Consider the following 19,050-nt stretch of genomic DNA (forward strand, 5'->3'; position numbering starts at 1 on the left):
AAACATTGGGATTTTGTCAAAGTCATATAGAATACAACTAATTGCAAAATCAGCTGTTACATTTTCGTCATGTCTACACAGTATTCGTGTAGTTCTGGTAATACAAGGGAACGTTACGGTTTGTCTGACATCCCCTCCCCCTGATACAGACAGTAGTTGACAACAAATAGCGTGTACAGACAGACAGACATTTGATTACATGACACACACCATTAACTACGCACCTGCTAGGAACACCATAGCGGCCGGCACCTGCCTGTACCAGTACCGGTGTACCACCGTTGGTACCACTATGTGATCGTTGGTACCACCATCCACTATGTGATCGTTGGTACCACCGTGGGAGACGCTGGGGAAAAAGAGTAGATTGGCTGTCAAAGTATCTAATAATGCAAAATTATATGTGTAACATATGTACAACTAGCAAAAGTTAGATCCTAGTTTTGAAACTGGTGAAATGTGTTACCGCAGTTTAAAATGGTTCTACCATTGACTATACACAGAATAGACTTCCCATGTAATGTACAAATTTTGAAGCCAAGAAAATAAATTACGTTCAGAACCATCTTACCAGAGGATACTAGTGTGTTGGGTTAAATATGTTTCTTTAAAACCTTTTTCCTCAGCTCGTGTGCATCACAGCAAATATCTACGCATACTGTTAGAAAGATATTTCCCCGTAGATGTGCAGACCAACGATATACCAGACTCCGTTTATAAATTAAATTATGTTAAAAAAAAGTAGCACAACAAATGGATATAGAATTAAAAAAAAATAACATGTGCCTTGACGAAATCAAATAACAACGAAATATAAACAGAAAATCAAAACTAATGGAAGAATTTCCAATCACATGTGTTATTAGGGTGGGGTGAAGTCTGTACATTACATATTTTTGGTCGAGTTTTCGGCCACTTGACCACTTCTAGTTAATTTAAATCAATGTAGTATCATAGCAAACAGCTGATTGATTCATCACATGACACAGAATATTGTCATTAGTTGGTGACCACCTCAAAAGATTGCACCACGTGTTTTTGGCTTCAAATTTTTACATTACAGTACTTGGGAAGACTATTCTGTGTATAGTTAATGGTAGAACTATTTTTTGTGTGTTGCTGTAGTATTGGAAATGGTATAACTTGTGTTACAACTGCTTTGTAACTGATATAAATCATATGTAGTACTGTATTGTATTCGCACTGAATTGGTAGGTACTGTATTCTGATGCTGCAGCATTGGGACAAGTGGTCATCGTTTTACCATAGTACTGTATTTACTTGAACTAGTAAAGATTGTGTTACTTAAGAATTGAAACTGGTAGGCCTAGATATTATGTATGCAGTACTGAAACTAGTGATCTGCACTGGTAAATCTGAACGAAATTTCTTTACCAAAAAGAACAACCTCTTCTCAACCACTTATGTAATTTTTACCATATGATTTAATCGAAATCGAGTAGCCTCAACCACCCACAGCGATGTCATATTGTACAGAGCGGGTTTCAAATCCAGTCCTGCTATTAATATTCGACAAGTAATACAGCCTTGAGGACCGTCGAAAGTCGCATTACAATGGCGTAATGTACAACTTGGCCAACTTTACCACAGAAACAGAGGCTCTACCGCGCTGTATGGATTTCGAATGTAAAATGTGAGCATTGTGAGAGCTTAACAAATGTGTTGATATCGTTAGCATATACAGTCAAGCATATAACAGCCAAAGTGTTATGATTTACTCTTTGGCCTTGAAAATGATCTCAATTGTCTTGACACAAAGTTGTAAATATTTGGCTTCTGCAGAAGTGTATGATTGTCATGAAAAAGTGGACAGACATTAGACATTATACATTGCACAAAGCACTTCTTTCACGTTAAATTTCTTGAAAGAAAGGAAGGCTACCTCAAAATATCAGCAGTTCTTTACCTCTCGCTCTCATCACTGTACAGATTTCAAAAATAATTATTTTATTAATAAATTATTTTTAGTGAGGAACTTACAGCGAACATAATGATAATGTCCAGAAGAAGGTTATTTGATTCGAGTGTGCCATTCTTGAAATGGGGTTTAATGTTTCATTTTTTTTAGTTTGATACATAGGTTTGCAACTAGGTTTCAAATATTGTATGGTCAACGCCAACTCTGCTAAGTATTGCTACGAAATACATTATATTATTATAATATAATAATACTGCCAAGTACAATGTTATTTATACGAAATGAAAATAACCTTTTCGTTTGCCTGTTTAGAAAGATGAATGAATTACTCATAATAGTTCGTGTAAATGTTGTAGGCCTAAGTAACGTATGCTGTGTGTTTACTGTTATAGTGTTAGGCCTAAAGTGTTATGACAATCCCGCTTTGTATACAAATTCCAAGGCCAATGCACGATATCAACGCTATCAGAAGGAAGCGGCACGTCGCCGGGCAACTATTTACAAGTGAATTAAAACTTGCCCTGGACACTTTTACTAGCTGCTACTCGTGGTGTTTACAGTTTTCAACAATGTGTACAAATTACAGATCAGCTGTCTGCCGGCCGGTGTAGCCCACCACGTGGTGGATTCTTTGTCTGCGCTGTTTGAAGTAATTTTAGAACTCCCCCCACCCCTGTGGTGTCGACCAATGGGGGCGCTTGGCGGGCACCTCCCCTCCCGGCCGGTACACGCGGTGCTGCCGACGCTCAGTCGCTCGAGCCGGCACCCCCAGTACAGACGTATAGCTCTCGTCGTCTTATTTTTGTAGTGTTAAGTTTTTACGGACATCAGCTCGGACAGTGCTTCAGTGAGATGCCGGGGAGTATGTTTTGCGAGATGGACCGTGGTTCGGGAGGTTTCGAAGAGCAGCGGGCTCTACAGTTGGCGTTCGAACTTTCCATGTTGAGTACTGGAGGATTCAGTGATTCTTCGTCGCCTCCTGCTACATCGGTTGAACAAGACGCCCCTGTACTTCCTACACCCTTCATCGTGCCCGAGGAGTCGCGCAACAAGAAGTCGCAGAACATGACCGAGTGTGTGCCCGTGCCTAGCTCCGAGCACGTTGCCGAGATCGTGGGAAGACAAGGTAAATACAACACATAGCCTAAAGTTATAGATCTGTAGGGGAACTGTTTTGATAAGTTTTGCTCTCTGAAAATACACCAACTTACAGAAATCAACAACTCGTTTATATTACTGTAAAGTAGACTTGCACCACTCAAAATGTAAAAATCAACATTGTGTCACTCTACTCTAACCCTTAACTTATCAACTACTTGCTAGTCATATGTTAAACAAGGCAAGGAACTAACGTAAGGTCGTACAAGTATTGGGATGTTCAGCAGTTTGAGTATTATTCAGTGTAGAGTAGAGATTGTGTTTTGTAGATGCGCGGGAGGGTAGAAGTCAAGGGCGGGGTTGTCTTGTAGATCGATGATTTCATATCAACTCTCAAACCTCGGCTCCACCTAACACTAATTATTGTACAAATCGGTTCTTCGTTCTTCCCTACTTTTATTGCATTTTTTGAGAGATAAGATAAACGTGTTTGAATTCTTTTGAAACGTGTGTCTTAGTTCTTTAGATGTAACTTAGAACTCTTTCAAGGTTAAACTACTGATAACATTTTGGTTACTTGATTCCTTTTGGTCTGGTTAAGTTATAATGTTTGGAGTATTAACAGTAACAAGTAGACCTATTGACTGTCGTTAAACCCGTATGCAGTGATTATAGGCTATAGTTCATTAATGTCACCTTTGATAAAGATAATAGTCAATGATATCACACTTGGTAGGCCTAGGTACTTGATATAGACTACCTGACACCAAAAACACTATTAAAACATACACATTTGACTGTATGACCACCTTTGTCATAATTACAGTATGTAGTTAGGTGTTCAGTATTTGTTTTAAAATCGTAGTTCGTTTAGGTTATGAACACTTCTAGTACGTTTATCTCTAAATAATTTATGGCGTAACATTTTAGCCTAGACCACACACAAACATTTAAACGTTAACATTTAACACGGTGAGAACATCATTATCGATCACAGATAACGTTGGAGTTCAGGACTGGTGTCCAAATTGTAGGTTAGGTTTCGAGTGTTCTTTGTCAGTATCCCGCCAAGCCGGGACCTTGAATGGGCTGCCCGAGCCTACTACATGCTTTATGACTCATTCCACCAATTTAATGAATTCCTCTCCGGTCTAGTCTGCTTCATCCTGTTTTACTTCTGTCTCGTCCTATTGTACTCGGTTATTACACTGTTATCACCACCAAACACGTAGTAAGGCCAACATTTAGGTTAGACGTTTGCATCGTGTGATAAGTTCTAGGTCCTTACTTGTTATACAGTGTTTTATTTAACGTAAATTGGTGGTTGGTAAGGTCTGTGAAGACAATTTTGAATGTTTCAAATATATAGCCTAATGTAGATGTAATTTTTTATTGGTTGATACATTCACCTAGGTATCTTGTATTATTCGCGTGTTCATCTATTAACGTAAGAAAAATGTCAACTCCCTGCAAAGTGTAGGCTAGGATAAGATCTTATTAATAGTTATAAGTATTTCGGCGAGGTTTTAGTAAATTAGTTTTAAATGCATAATGTTTAAAATGTATCACAGTAAGACAAATCGTTTGATATTTGAAAGATGTTAACACATCTTTACTAACCAAAAATAACATTACAACCTACAACCCCTTGTAGAGAACCCTTATCAGTATGCAAGTAGGGCTTTCAGGATATTCATTATAACCAACCATGTCCTTACTAAGATCATTATTAGTTTTGTACTTGTATACCTAAGTCAAAATAAGTTTCTCTAAAACTAGTTGGCTGATTAAATGTAACCGTATATTCAGCGAAGGGGGGAAAGTTGTTAAACATATCTTTACAACATTAACTAAAAATAACATTTACAACTCCTTGTAGAACCCTTATCAGTATGCAAGTAGGCCTGTCAGGATAGGTATTAATTATAACCAACCATGTCCTTACTAAGATCATTATTAGTTTTGTATTTGTATACAGTAGGACCTTGATAACAAGACTCTCATGGGGATTGTAAAATACTTGATATCAAGGTTGACTTCTTATCGAGGTTTAATATGTGATTAAGGGTAAAACAATTTTGAGGGGATTTGAAAATGACACTTGTTATCAAGGGTGACTTGTTATCGAGGGTCTTCTTATCAAGGTTCCACTGTATGTTAAAATAAGTTTTACTAAGCCTAGATGACTGATTTGATGTTATAGGCCTATTTAGCGTTTAGCGTAGGGGGAGGGGTTAAGTAAAGTAAACATTAGTGATGTAAATTTTGAGGATATAACAATTAGGAATGTCATGTTACATTTAAACGTAATTCCCCAGGGTTTCATCTACATTTTGCAACACCACCCTTCACAGCCTAACCCAAGGTCCATCCCCGTGTCCATCACGTTATCTCCACTATCTCAACCGCCACTGGTCAGACCCAGGTGTGACGTCAGGTGGTACCTAGCGCCACATGTCCCTCGCCAGATGATGGGGCCGTTTTTTGCCGGGTTGCGGGTTTCCGGGCGCACCAGCTGCCGTCCCGGCTTTGTCCCGTATCCGCTCTTTGTCCCAGACTGGTTTTGGGTTTTGGTTTCGCTGCTGACAATCGATATCCTGGTACGGAAGAGATCGGGTCCTTTCAACGAGCAAATAGGCCGAGGATTTGATACAAGTGTCGTAGAGACATCTTTGCCTCACCTGTTTAGGATTGGGAGGGGTGACAAGTAAACTGTCTGTGTCAAATTAGGTACTTAAGCCTAGGTATTATACCGGCCACACTTATTTCCAAAACAAAATATTCCTAACCTAAACTAACATTTACTCTAACCAACCGTTTTATCAACTCAAGTTAAGTGTGTTCGGTATAATTCCAAAGTATCTACAATTAACTGTACATTGTGTAGGTTGTAGGTAATCATTTTAACGTAATGATTTTCTTGGATCACTTGTTTAGGATTGGGAGGGGTGACAAGTAAACTGTCTATGTCAAATTAGGTACTTAGGCCTAGGTATTATACCGGCCATGGCTCGACTTCCAAAACAAAATACTATTCCTAACATAACCTAAACTAACATTTACTCTAACCAACCGTTTTATCAACTCAAGTTAAGTGTGGTTGGTATAATTCCAAAGTATCTACAATTAACTGTATATTGTGTAGGTTGTATGTAATCATTTTAACGTAATTATTTTCTTTGATCATGAATCATTGTCTTTAACGGAAATTACTACCGGTATTTACATGTTTTGCAGCCTACAGCTAATGGTGACATTTACACATACGCCCAATTGTATCATGTCTTGAATTCGAATACAGTGCATAGGCATAGGGTACACAAATGTTTATGTTATTCACATAGTACATAGATAGATTAGAACAATCATGAGAGGGCGGAGGCCGCCTCTAGTGCATAGGCATAGGGAACACAAATGTTTATGTTATTCACATAGAACATAGATAGATTAGAACAATCATGAGAGGGTGGAGGCCTCCTCTTTCACTACCTTGGACAAAATTTTAGTAGAGATAGCCTTACAAAAGATTCACTGAATTACTAAATCAACCTCAGAGTGAAGACTGGTCTAGAATTCCATCCTATATTCCTGCTACTTGGCGTGCAGCTGTGTTCGTACAAAAACCCGTGACGTGGGATATTTATTGATAACATCTGCCACTTAGTTCGTGTTGCGTAGGGCGAGTTCTGTGGAAGACTCAAGTTCGAAATTCACTAACTAACAAATGTATTGGTTTATTTTTTTCGTTTGACGTGCCATTTCAAATTTTTAAAATTTGAACGAAGATGCTTTCCATAGACTTTTGAAAGGCTACATGCTGTAATGTTATTTATCTGAGTGCTTTATTAGTTGACCAACTTAACCACTTAACACCTTAATTCCCGAAACATTGTTTTCTCCTGGAATAAAAAGAGGGGTTTCCCTTAAGACATAAAAAAATCATGTTAAGTGTCGTGATAATAAATATGGGTGTGATCTAATTAACCGACGATTTTGTCCATAATGGAAAGTCTATTGACAACTAATGACAATTAATTGTTGGAGTGATTTCAATATTGTATCCGTTTTAGAACTAAGTAAAAATTAGCCTCGCCAGTTTAGACCTGCGCAGGAAGCTCGATGACAACGATCCTAGCGGCGAGCTCGGAAACTCTTATCTTATCTGGTTCCAGGTGCATTCCAGACAGAATGCAAATATAACCTAAGCTCCTCCAAGTAACAAAGAACCCTCTGATCGAGCGTTAATACTCGTAGAAAATTGTAATGTTAATCTCAGTCTGAATTGAATTGGTTTTACTAGTGTCGTCAGAATCGAATGTCATTTCATGTATTTATACTGTCAAACTATGGAACATGCTGTATTTTTTACTATCGTTGTATACTTGTATCTCTTGGTTATTGTAGGCCTGTTACGTGTTACTTATCAATTCATCAACCATGCGTATGTGCATTAAATTAGATTTTAATTTCTTCAAGTGTTAAGTCAAAAGTTAAATATTTCTTGTAACTTAATCATGAACCTAGTCTACTATTTACATTCACGAGTTCCAGGTTCACAAATTGCTCTTATCACTAATGCATCTACAGTGTTACCACATGTACAGCCTAAAATCGTAACTCGAAATTGTATAGCTTAAAAATCATACGGAATTTGCAATTAGGCTACTAATTTCCAGCACATTATTTTTATATAGTCAATACTGCCTCCACTCTACAACTAAATAAAGTACGAATTATCTTCTTTTCTAGCTTAAATATAAATGATGACATTTTGTGTCAAACAATTCGTGATTCATAAGGGTAAACATTCACACACTAACAACCAACCGTCATCCCCATCCTCTGCTTAGGGCCCTTTCACACGAGGCCACTGGTGGCGGACACCGGTGTCCGCCACCAGTTACCGGCCGGGAAACTGCAGTGGATGGTACAGGCAACTTACAAGCCACTCTACTACAGCCACTGTACTGGTAGAAATGCTATACATGCTGTCGAACAATGAACATCTCCTTCTTCTCGCGTTGATAATAAAGAAAATAAGGCAAAGACACAGGCGTACTATACCGAATAGCCGGTTACTTTTCAATTTCGCAAATTAGATCATCAGTATCCACTTTGTTTTCTATTATTTTGTTTATTCTCTTCTTCTGTTGTTTTCCTTTGTCTTTTTCTTTTTCAGCAACGTCCTCTTTATTTTTCTTCTGATCACTCATTTTCACAAACAAACAATTCAACACGAAAACACTCAACAACTACAACCATAGTGCGTTTGTCTTTGCAGTCTGCACGTGAACTGATTCAAAATAGCTGCGTGCTTATCCACTGGTGGCGGCCACTGGTTGCTACGTGTGAAAGCTCCCATATAATTCAATGCCCCGCGACGAGTTGCCGCCACTGCAGTTGCCGGCGGTGGCCGACTAGCAGTTGCGCGAGAAGACACTGCTCGGCCACTGTGTAGTGGCGGGCAACTACAGTGGCTGTGTGTGAAAGGTCCCATTTAAAATAATGTTAAAGCTGTGGCGGCCAACCAGTGGCGGCCACCGGTGGCGGCCACCGGTGGCGGCCACCAGTGGCCTCGTGTGAAAGGGCCCTAGTTGACGATCATCCAAATCTCTGTTCTACGCTAAACACTCCAGTTATCCTCAAACCCAGTCACCTGCCTGTGATACAGTATGTTCCATTGACAGTACCCCCCCCCCCCCCCAGCAGCATGGACCGTGAGACTATACTGAGGTCAAGGCCAGCTCTCGGTCTGTACTTCACATCCACTTGTTGTGATTGACTGCGGTAACAAAGAGACTGGGGCAAGTGCATTCATTACTGCAATTTCAAACGCGGATCTTTTTAGGTTATAAACATATGGGTCTATACACAGGCTCCGGATTTGCCATCCCCATAAGTGCGTTTTGTTTTGACTTGAGTGCGTGATTTTTACTATTTTTACCATTAATATGATCATTACGGGACGGTATTCACAAGACATAATATTCTAATTTTATTGGGTTGTCAAAATATTTTATTGGTTTCAATTTTATCCATTAATACAAGAAGATACTATTCATCGCTTGCTGTCACTGTAAACGCTCTTGAAGTGTTATTGTCTCCTTTTGCAGTAAACGATGATGGCCTATAAAATAACAGAGGACTGCTGTGTTTCGTAGTCTGTCGTTTATTTATAATTTAAAACCAATACATTTGACTTTGACATATTTTACCTCACTGTATGAACTTGTAACCGTGCCAGCAATTAATTTTACTCATGTGAAGTTTCAATACTACACGCCCATTGCATTGTTCGATGCTAGATCGTATAATTATTTGACAATTGGCACAAATAGGCTCTCCTACTATGGATACTGTAGCCTACTGTAGATGGACAGCCTACTGTGTAATGCTCAAAAATGCAATGCATTCATGTTGATAACAGTGATAACACAAACCGTATGATAGCCTATGGTACAAAGCGTTGCTCCAAGTGTGAGCTGTGCTATACAGATTACCTCGTGTCTCAGGTTTACTCGTAGACTCCTAGTTACGCGAAAGTGACTTGTTTAAATGGCTCGGCGAGTTCCCTTTCGTCGTGAACGGCGAGCGTTGAACCAGACTGCTCAGCAGCCTCCATTGTCAAGGTCAAGTCTAGCGACCGGCAACACCGGACTGTTCCAGTGGACATTCCAAGACTTGCTTGCAGTCTGCAATGGAAATGTCGTGGAACAATGTCAAGTTTGATTTGGTGTTTCGAATTATCGTAATCGAGTTATCTTCAATTGGTAGGGTCGGTTTAGATGACCAATTTTAGGTGCAGTCAATTTTTAGGTGTAGTAAATTTTAAATAAGTAATATTAATTTTGAAGTGGGGCTTGAGTAACATTTTGTGAAAGTGGGGTAGGGTATGTAAGTGGGTGGAAGTACTTAACTGCATTAAATAGTCACAGTTGAGTTGGTTAACTTTTAATACACGATTTAACACAATTAATTGATCGATTTCAGCCTAAGTTTAGAAGTGTCCTTTTGCTAAGATTACTAGTTATATTCTCTTATGATGGTAAAAATTTCCCTAGATGATTGTCAAACCGTATTCAATGGCTTTTAACTTAGTAAATTATCTTGCAACTTACTGTAGAAGCGCAAGTTGCTCAAGAGGGCTATTCAGTTTTTGTAAACATTGATGATAAATGTGTGTACAATAATACCCTACCTGTAGTACAGTCTCAATCGTTCTCATGGAAGTTTGTCCCATCTGATAACAGGTATGGTTTCGATCTTCATCTTCTAAATCACCGAAACCTCAACGTGGTGATGAATGCGTTCAAAAGAGACCTGCCCAGATCTAAATCGCGACGCATCGTCTTTAACAAACTGGCGGTTTGGTTAGGTTAGGTCTAGTTTGTAGTTGAGATAGCGCTAGGTAAAAGGACCGACTACAAATCTAACAAATGTCCGAGGAGCCCATTAAAAGGACCCTTAAGGGCTGCAAAAACAGAACCTATTGTATGCCTTTGGGCCCTTTTGACAGGTCGAGATACCTTTGAAGAACTACTCGAGTCCGACTGATAATGGTCTATTGATTTGTTCCGACAAGGCCCAAACTTTCCCACTTTTTGCACCCGAGTGTTATTCTGGGTCTGATTTATTGCCTACACTGTTATTCCTCGGAATTCGAAGCTTCTTGTCTCTGGTGAATTTTACCAGATTGTCCACACTTCAAGGACTGCTAAGGGACTACTATTTGCTTGTGGATCTAACTACAGTATTTTATTTTGATGTATGACCTACTCAATCAATTATCAATTTATTAGTTAGAATGTTTCACCCCGACTCCCACTCCAGGATTACTCAGTTGATCAATATGCACTGACTTCCCCTTCTGGGATTTGCCAAATCCTCTTCGCGTGCTCAACCCTTGTGATATAACGGTCACGTGACCCACCCTCGTGACGTAACAGCCCGGCGGGGACCTTGCGCCCCGGGACCTAAATATACCCGTCGGCTCGGCAACGGTCCAAACCCTCCATTGTACAGCCACTGGCCGCTTCCTCGTCTGGCCAGCGCCAACTCAAATGTCGCGGAGGCTGTTAAATGTTTCGATCTGTTTCTTTAACGGCACGCATCGCGCCAGTGTTGTCTTTTACGTTTTGTCAGCTGGATTTGCATAGCTTATCTTCTATGTTTACTGGATGTTACCAATGGTATTCCGAATGTAATAGCATTGACTTATTGGATACACAAGTTATAGTTAACTGCACTTTAAGATACTCGAGTTTTCATAAATAGATGTACAAGTCGCCGACATGCCAGGGTGCCTATTTTAAGGCAAAAGTGAGTTATGGAAGGAGTATTTGATCGGTGTGTCCTTGTTCAGATTAAAACCAGATTCACTCAACGCATTTGACCACCTATTAAAGTCAATAAACTGAATACTCTGTAGAGAGTTTACTCTCTTTAATCTGTGATTTTACGAGGTAAATACATACCTAAATTCTCAGTAAAGATAGCGTTAGCCTAGGGAAAGAGGTGACTAGGATTTATGATAATCAATCGACTATTGCATTCCATCTCGCAAACATTTTATTAAATTTCTATACAATTATTCAGTCGTCCTCCACGACACCCCAGACACTAGGCCTGGAACTGTGTACGTGAGTATACTGCCAGAGACAGTACGGCTCACTGCTGGACGTTTACCGCAGCGCTCGTATTGACCTGTTTACGTTAGTGACGTAACACTTCACCACCCCTTTACCCTCTTGCCGTAGTGTCCGGTGAAGTGCAATTCATTAGGGACTTTCCTGACGCAGTCATTTACGCCACCTTGAAGTTCATAGAGTAAGATTAACAGGATTACTTTCGATAATTGTGTCAACCATTTGGTTTGTCTGTTTGGGCGTTGTATGGACGAGATGCATTGTTTTTTCATCATATTTTTCTTATAGGCTACACCCCAGTACTATCGTGGTGTTCAAACTAAAATCTTAGCAACGTTAGTGCTTATTGATCAAATCATAGTTAAAGAATGTATTCCAGACATTGTCCTGTTTCGAAGGCAGACTCCAGACGTCGTTTGGGTTTTACGAGCGGGCTGGGGCGGTCTAAAGAAGAAATTAACAACCGTTGGGCCTCAAATTGCGAGTCCGACCTCCTTAGCGCTCCCTGGTGGTGCAAATTGGAAATATGTTGGTTTATCGCTTTTGCTTTGATGTTTTGACTTTACAGCCAGTTTTCGCCCGTTTATGGACCTCTTCCGTTTTGTTTTTGAATTTATTAAGTTTTTGTGTCGTTCGTATGACATTTTCGCCTGTTTGTACGGTTCAACGGAGCCGCTGATTAGAGTTTTTATGACAGGTCAACATTTTAAAGACTTCGTTACGATTGTTTTATGTGTTTTGTAGGTATTTGAAGGTTAGACGAAAACATCAAGTTTTGCAAGTGGTTACGTTGATCCTCAATTTGCAATAAATAAGGTGATAATAATGGATGATCATTTCTACTCTTCCGTGTTAGCGTTTTGAGTAAAATTAGAACACAAGACAATCGAGGTTGTACCCACTTATGAACTTTCTCTCTGAAGAAAGTCCAAAATTAGCTCCAGATTGAGAGGGAATCAATCTGAAATTCTCCGGTGAAGAAGGCCCGGGCCCGCAAACACCGCTTATTAAGTGGTCAAGGACGAATTCTTGGGGCGGATGGAATTTAATTTGGCCTCCGAGGGCGGAAGGGATGGGGGAGGGGGGGGGGGTGATAAGATGTTCAGAGACCTTGACTTATTTATACGCTCATATTGTACTGTGCCTTGCGTTGGGCCGCGTTCAAATTTGAATACCATTTGTCTCAGCTGGATTTATTGAGGTTGAGATATAAATATGCACTGAGGAGGTCTGTTTTTGTGTTCTTACGGAGATCTTGCCGTGTTTGTCTTGTAATGTTTGTGTTTGTGCCAGCATTGTGCGTATGTCGTTATTGCTCAGAGGTTTTTGACTGCAATGACTGAGATAACATATTAAGCAATCGTACGTTAAATAAGTCACTAAAATGTACGGTAATGGATGTAAACACGTTGTGAATATGATGATGAAATACCTTACCTGGTTTTGAGAGTCTTTTTTGGGCAGTTTTTAAGTATGAAGATACTACAGTAGGTTTGCACGGCATTACAGTATTTTTTAGGAATATTAGAAAACAAAAACAGCTGTTTGAAGGACAAGTAGTTAAGGTCAGTCATGTGGCTTGATACTTTTAGAGATCGTGTCGTTATCAAACAATTAAATATACATAAAGCTGGGTTGAGTAGCTGAGTTGTAATAGTGCTTACTTATCAGTTAGAGTTAGAAGGTCGCTGGTTCGATCCTGAGAAAATCTGGACCCATCCGTCGATTATTGGGTATTTAATAAATTGTCTTGGCTAATAAAACAGCTTATTTTCGTCACAATTCTACAACTACAATGATCATTTATCTCCTTTTACACTCAACTTGCATTCATTTTCACCCATTCATATTGCGACGTTGTATCAATGAGTTAAATTGAAACTTGCTGATCCCAATAGCTCCGTCAACGGTTTGTTCAAAACACCCTTTGCTTTTGTATTTCATTTGTACATTTCAGCAATATGTGTATGATAGTTATAATTAGTGATGTGGGCCGGGTAAATACCCAGTGGGTAGGTAAATATAAATTGGGTTTTTACCCGGGAATTTACCCCAGGCCCGGGTAAATACCCAAAAACTGGGTATTTATAATTTTTATTAAAGTTAGAGAAGATTGAGATGTTTTTTGCAATTATTACCCTGTAAGGATAGTAAAATGATGATAAAATGTGTTAAACAAAATTTTATATGGTAACTACTAGCATTTTACTTCTTGGTATAATCGCCATAAATACCCAGGTCTGAGCATAAAGCATAATCGGCATAAATACCCTGGTTGCATGGTTGCACTGGTGCTGACTACTTATGGTTTTTCTACTTATGAATTTCTATGATAGATAGATGAATTTATTTTATTGAAAGTGAAGAAAAATAATTTTTAAAGTAATAATTATTATTTAGAAAGACAGGAAAATTTAACCTAGTAGTGACCTATGGGTAAATAACTTAAGAAAATAAGGGTACACTTCCATATCTGTTGGCACAAACAACCAAATGAGTAATAATGATTATTCAATTGTTTAAGTCGATATATCTATCGATATTTTCATTCGGTTGTTTGTGCCAACAGATATGGAAGTGTACCCGAAATAATTAAAATTCAATCTGTAGGATGGCAGGGTTTAATGATATTTTTGCTCTAGATCTTTTGTTAGTATCAATGGTATCAAAATAAAAAAAAATAATTTCATAAACTTGTGATACAAAACGTTTGAATCTATAGCACAATAAATCTTTCAAAATTATATTAAGTTGGACCAAAAAACAGGAGATACATTTTTTTAGTAGGTTTATCCAAATATATTATTGTTTCCAACCAAGCGGTAACACAGAAAAGTTTATTTACTTTTAGTATTCTGCCATTCTGCCTATGTCAATCAAGCCTTAGGTGTGTCTAGTCTTCCAAGCCATTTAATACAATAAAAATTTTAACCATCATAATTTAATAACATTTGGATATTTATAAATTAAAATAATTTTTTTCATGTTATTTAGGCCTAATTGAAAAAAAAATCATGAAAAAATTTAATTTATTGAAAAAATGTATGAAATGATAAAAATTGAAATAGCCACAGCCTTTTTTAATATAGGCTAGTATTTTATAGTAAGTTAAATTTAACTGATGTTACTCGATATAAGACACGAAACCCTATGCTTTTTGGAAACTTTATGTATTTTTTTTTTTTAAGTGCTTCAGTAAATCATTAAATAAAAGGTACTAGCAAAGCTTCAAGTTGCTGTAAAAGGTGTTTTAGACTATCCTAATTTATCATGTTATGATAACAATAACATATTTAGGGGTAAATATAAATGAATTTCAATCGATTTCATAAATACCCAAAATACCCGGGTATTTATGGATTTTGGGTATTTACCCGGGAAAATACCCAGGGTATTTACCCCGAGTTTTAAATACCCGGGTATTTTACATCACTAGTTATAATACATATAAACATCGATGCTGAACATTTTCCCAAGCTGAAAAAGCTTTAAAATTTACGTACCATCCTTGAGAACCGTAAGTCTGGCTACTACAGCGATGCAAACAATGTTATCCAATAGCATCCTTGTCATACTTTGTACTAAAAGTCCCGCTTCGGAAGAGCGTACAGTATAGTATAAAGCGTTTACAAAACGATAACCTAAATTCTCTTCACTTGGCCAGACGATTCTCGCTCCGTCCAGTCTGTTCTCCAAGGATAACCCTCAGGTTGGGCAAGGACCAACAATACAACGTCCTGTCTGTCGCCTGTTCAGAATACATTACCGGTGAAACCCACCAACACTTGTACAGCGTGCCATAACTGTTACAACACGTTATTGCTGTTATCACCCGTGTCGTGCCACACAAGTAACTGATGTGTTAAGTGATGACACTGTAACTGTTACAAAAAGGTAACTGTTACAAATGGTATCTGTTACAAAAAGTAACTGTTACCCGAAAATTTAAGGTGCGATTTTCATCATTATTGAATATAATTTTTTTTTGTTCCAGCCTAGTTTTAAATCTATTAGTATAGAGCATAATTATACAGTAACAATGTAAAATTATTGATTTAGTTAAATATTGTTCCGTTACAGCTCATAACATCTAGTTAAATTATTCTACTCCTTGATGCTCACATAACTGATATATTTTGACTACTGACCGCCTCTGATTGAGTAGTAGAGCGAGTACGTAGATTGATAGTCTACGATTTGTCAGCCTAAAAGATTCTGTTTACCAAAGTAAACCCATTGACTGGCGAGAGGTTTGTTTGTATGCCAGAAGCAATACACCTTGCTTTCCTAACGTAATTGAGGTTATGACTAGGTTGAACAGTTTAAAAGCTCAGCTAAAAGTAGGTGCGAAGAAAATTAGTAAAAGTATGTCAAATTAGATATACATCAGATTACTAACTTAACCAAACCTATGGTTATTTCACAATTTTAAAAGTGGTGGCCCTCTTCTGAAAAAACCCCAGATCTGTACACAATTTCAAAATCGTTTTGGGTATAAATGTAATGCTCCTTGAACAAAGTAACTTATCAAAAGGTTTTGTTGGTAGTTTCGACTTTCTCTGAACTTCGGTAACATTTGCAACAATTACAATGCATTGTCACAAACTTTGGGATTTCTGCAGTTCCCAATGAATTGCGTCCGTTAAAAACATCTGTGCGGGAGACAGACGAGAGGAAGTGTACGCACACACACAGCTGCACATGCGCGTGTGAGCGTCGCCGCGTTGCCTAGCAACCCCCTCGCTGCACCTAGAGGAGCGCAGATATTGTATTGGCGAAACACTCTTGATAACTCCCTTCCTGATGGAATTAAAATAACGCCTTTTCTCTGTTTACTGACTTCGGACGTCGAAATTGAATGGGACGACGTTTCTTGTCCAGAAATGGATTTTGTGTGTTTTTGTTTGCGTTATGATTTTTGTTTTCAAATTTTGTTTGGTTGAAGTAGATTGGTAGATGCTGTAATTTAGCTTGGTTTTCAAAACAGAAACAACATTTCTAAACTGGTCTTCCTAGAATCTCCACCTCCACCAATGTTTGACTTCTATAAGAAAAAAAAATATTGCATACACCAAATATTATGGCCATTCGCCTTTGGTACAGTACCATGTTGTGTCATTGGTACATCATTTGTAATACAGTAGAATCTTGATAACAAGAGTCATTTTCAAATCACCTTGAAATTATTTTACCCCCAACCACATGTTAATGTTACTGCAAACATAGATGAGAAGTAAACCTTGATTAGCCTTCTTTCACACTAGCGCGGTGCGGCACCGTCCCGCACCGTCGATGCGGGGCGACCCGCAAGGCCCTTTCACACTAGCTGCCCGGATCCGGGCGTTTCCAGGCTGAAACTTCGTGAATTTTGGATGCATTTCATTCAAATAAATAAAAGTAAGGTGGTTATGCTACTTGTTGTATCCGAAAATAAAAAAAATTGCCCCCTTGCTAAATAACCTAATTGGATCGATGCCGTGTGTGTAAAAATGTCAATTCCTTGTGTTTTTAAAAGTTATGGTGACAGCTGTGGGATGAATCTCGCACTTCAAACATGGTCTCAAATATGTAATAACTCACTTTCCACTCTTGTTATGAAATATACTACAACATCTGGGACCATTTTGTTTTTTATTTCAGTGCACTATAGGAGATAAAGTAATTCTGTAGTTGATATGTATAGTTGATATATAGTTGATATTTTCATGCACATATTTGTAGGTGGTTTTAGCTTAAACAACAATTCATTTCCTTCCATATATTTAGAAGAACATGTAAGTGCTCGTTAAACCAAATGTTTTTATATTAAATAAATCAGACATGTTTAATAAAATCGTTTGTAAAAATTTAAACATGCAAATGAAAGATGGTTTGCTGCAGTGGGGGTCTCGTCCTACACGCTGACCTTCAAACTAAAACAAAATATAAAGCTTGACCAAACTAATAAGCTCTATATAAATTTCAACCTCAATACCAAGAACAACAAAATTGCCTATTAACAAGAGTAGCCTACAACAAAATCAACCACACTCAACCACTGATAGGCTTAGACAGTCAAAACTACTGATTTAAGTGCGGGCAAAACCAGCCCGTCCCGCGCAAGTGTGAAAGCGTACATAAGAACCCATGATCTAAAAACTATTCATGCGGTTTCGACCCGCATTGGAAGTTTAGGTTCGTGCGGGTGATTTTTCAACCCGGACGGAGGTTTAGGTCTGTCCGGGTCAACCCGCACTGGTGTGAAAGCTCCCATATGATTCAATAGTCTAGACAGCTTCGTCCGGTGCGGGACGGTCCCGCACCGCGCTGGTGTGAAAGAAGGCTTACACGTCTTATTTTAAATCCCTATAAGATTCTTGTTATCAAGGTTCTAATGTAGAACGATCGTGTGTTGTAAATAGTTTTGCCACCAGCATCAATATGTTAAACAGGAAGTCGTCTCATACAAACAGTGTAATGTATGCATACTCTTTGTCAACTAAAAACTTTTATGTCACTAAAAACTGTCGCAGTATCAAAGGGTATCAACAATAGCATAGTTTTCCTTTGACTTATGTTAACACTTACACATTACAGTCGTTTCTCCACGCACATAATCTACACAGTGTATCAATTCATTCTTTGTAGGGTCAGAGAGGCTTCCGTCGTCTTATCACTGCCTCGCCTACTCCTCCGCTTATCACTGGAGACATAGTTGCGCGTGCGTGTGTGTGTGTGTGTGTGTGAGCACGCGTACGCAAGCAACCGTCGGTCCTTTCTCATGTGAAACTGCGTAAATTTTTATCTCCAATTCCTAGTAAGCTTGGCAATAAATCTCTAAAAATTGTCGTTTCCGGTTTTGCTTTATTCCATTGTTGCAGTTTCCGGTTGCGTTTTTTTATCACAAGGATTGACTGAAGCTTGTGGGAATTTTTTTCATGATATCCGGTATATAGATGACTCACTATTTTGCTCACTATGTTTATAATGTGGTTTTGGATTTCCCAAATGGGTAGGGGTACGTGGAAGTGGAAGCAACGTATCGTGGGAAATCAGAATTTTTAATAAGTAAACATATTTTGGACTGGAATTTTTTTGTCACTTACCATTGTGAACTAGACTTGATTTAGGTGTCACCATTGACTATACACATAATAACCCATGTAATGTAAAAATGTATAGCCAAAAAACTTGGTTGAATCTGTAGAGATGGTTACCAACTAATGACAATAGACTGTGTTAAGTGATAAATCAATCAGCTGTTTGCTATGATACTGCATTGGTTTTAATTAATATTCAACCCAATACACTAGTTAACTCTGGTGAGATGGTGCTGAACTTCATCTATTTTCTTGGCTTCAAATTTGTAGGCCTATATCATATGGGAAG

General features: G+C 38.4%; 1 protein-coding gene across 1 annotated transcript in view; it reads left to right on the forward strand.

The window, feature by feature from the left end:
- The first annotated feature begins 1,575 nt into the window (after positions 1-1,575).
- The window catches only part of LOC129003511 (RNA-binding protein MEX3B-like), a 45,743-nt gene continuing 28,268 nt past the window's right edge, over positions 1,576-19,050 (forward strand). Inside the window, exons 1-2 of the mRNA XM_054431807.1 lie at positions 1,576-1,580; positions 2,599-3,065. Coding sequence (XP_054287782.1) covers positions 1,576-1,580; positions 2,599-3,065 — 472 coding nt within the window. The remainder of the gene's footprint in view (positions 1,581-2,598; positions 3,066-19,050) is intronic.

The sequence above is a fragment of the Macrosteles quadrilineatus genome, unplaced genomic scaffold (genome assembly GCF_028750875.1).
Source record: "Macrosteles quadrilineatus isolate MER2022 unplaced genomic scaffold, UCM_ALF_1.0 Scaffold_9__3_contigs__length_116548681, whole genome shotgun sequence".
NCBI classification, from domain to species: Eukaryota; Metazoa; Arthropoda; class Insecta; order Hemiptera; family Cicadellidae; genus Macrosteles; species Macrosteles quadrilineatus.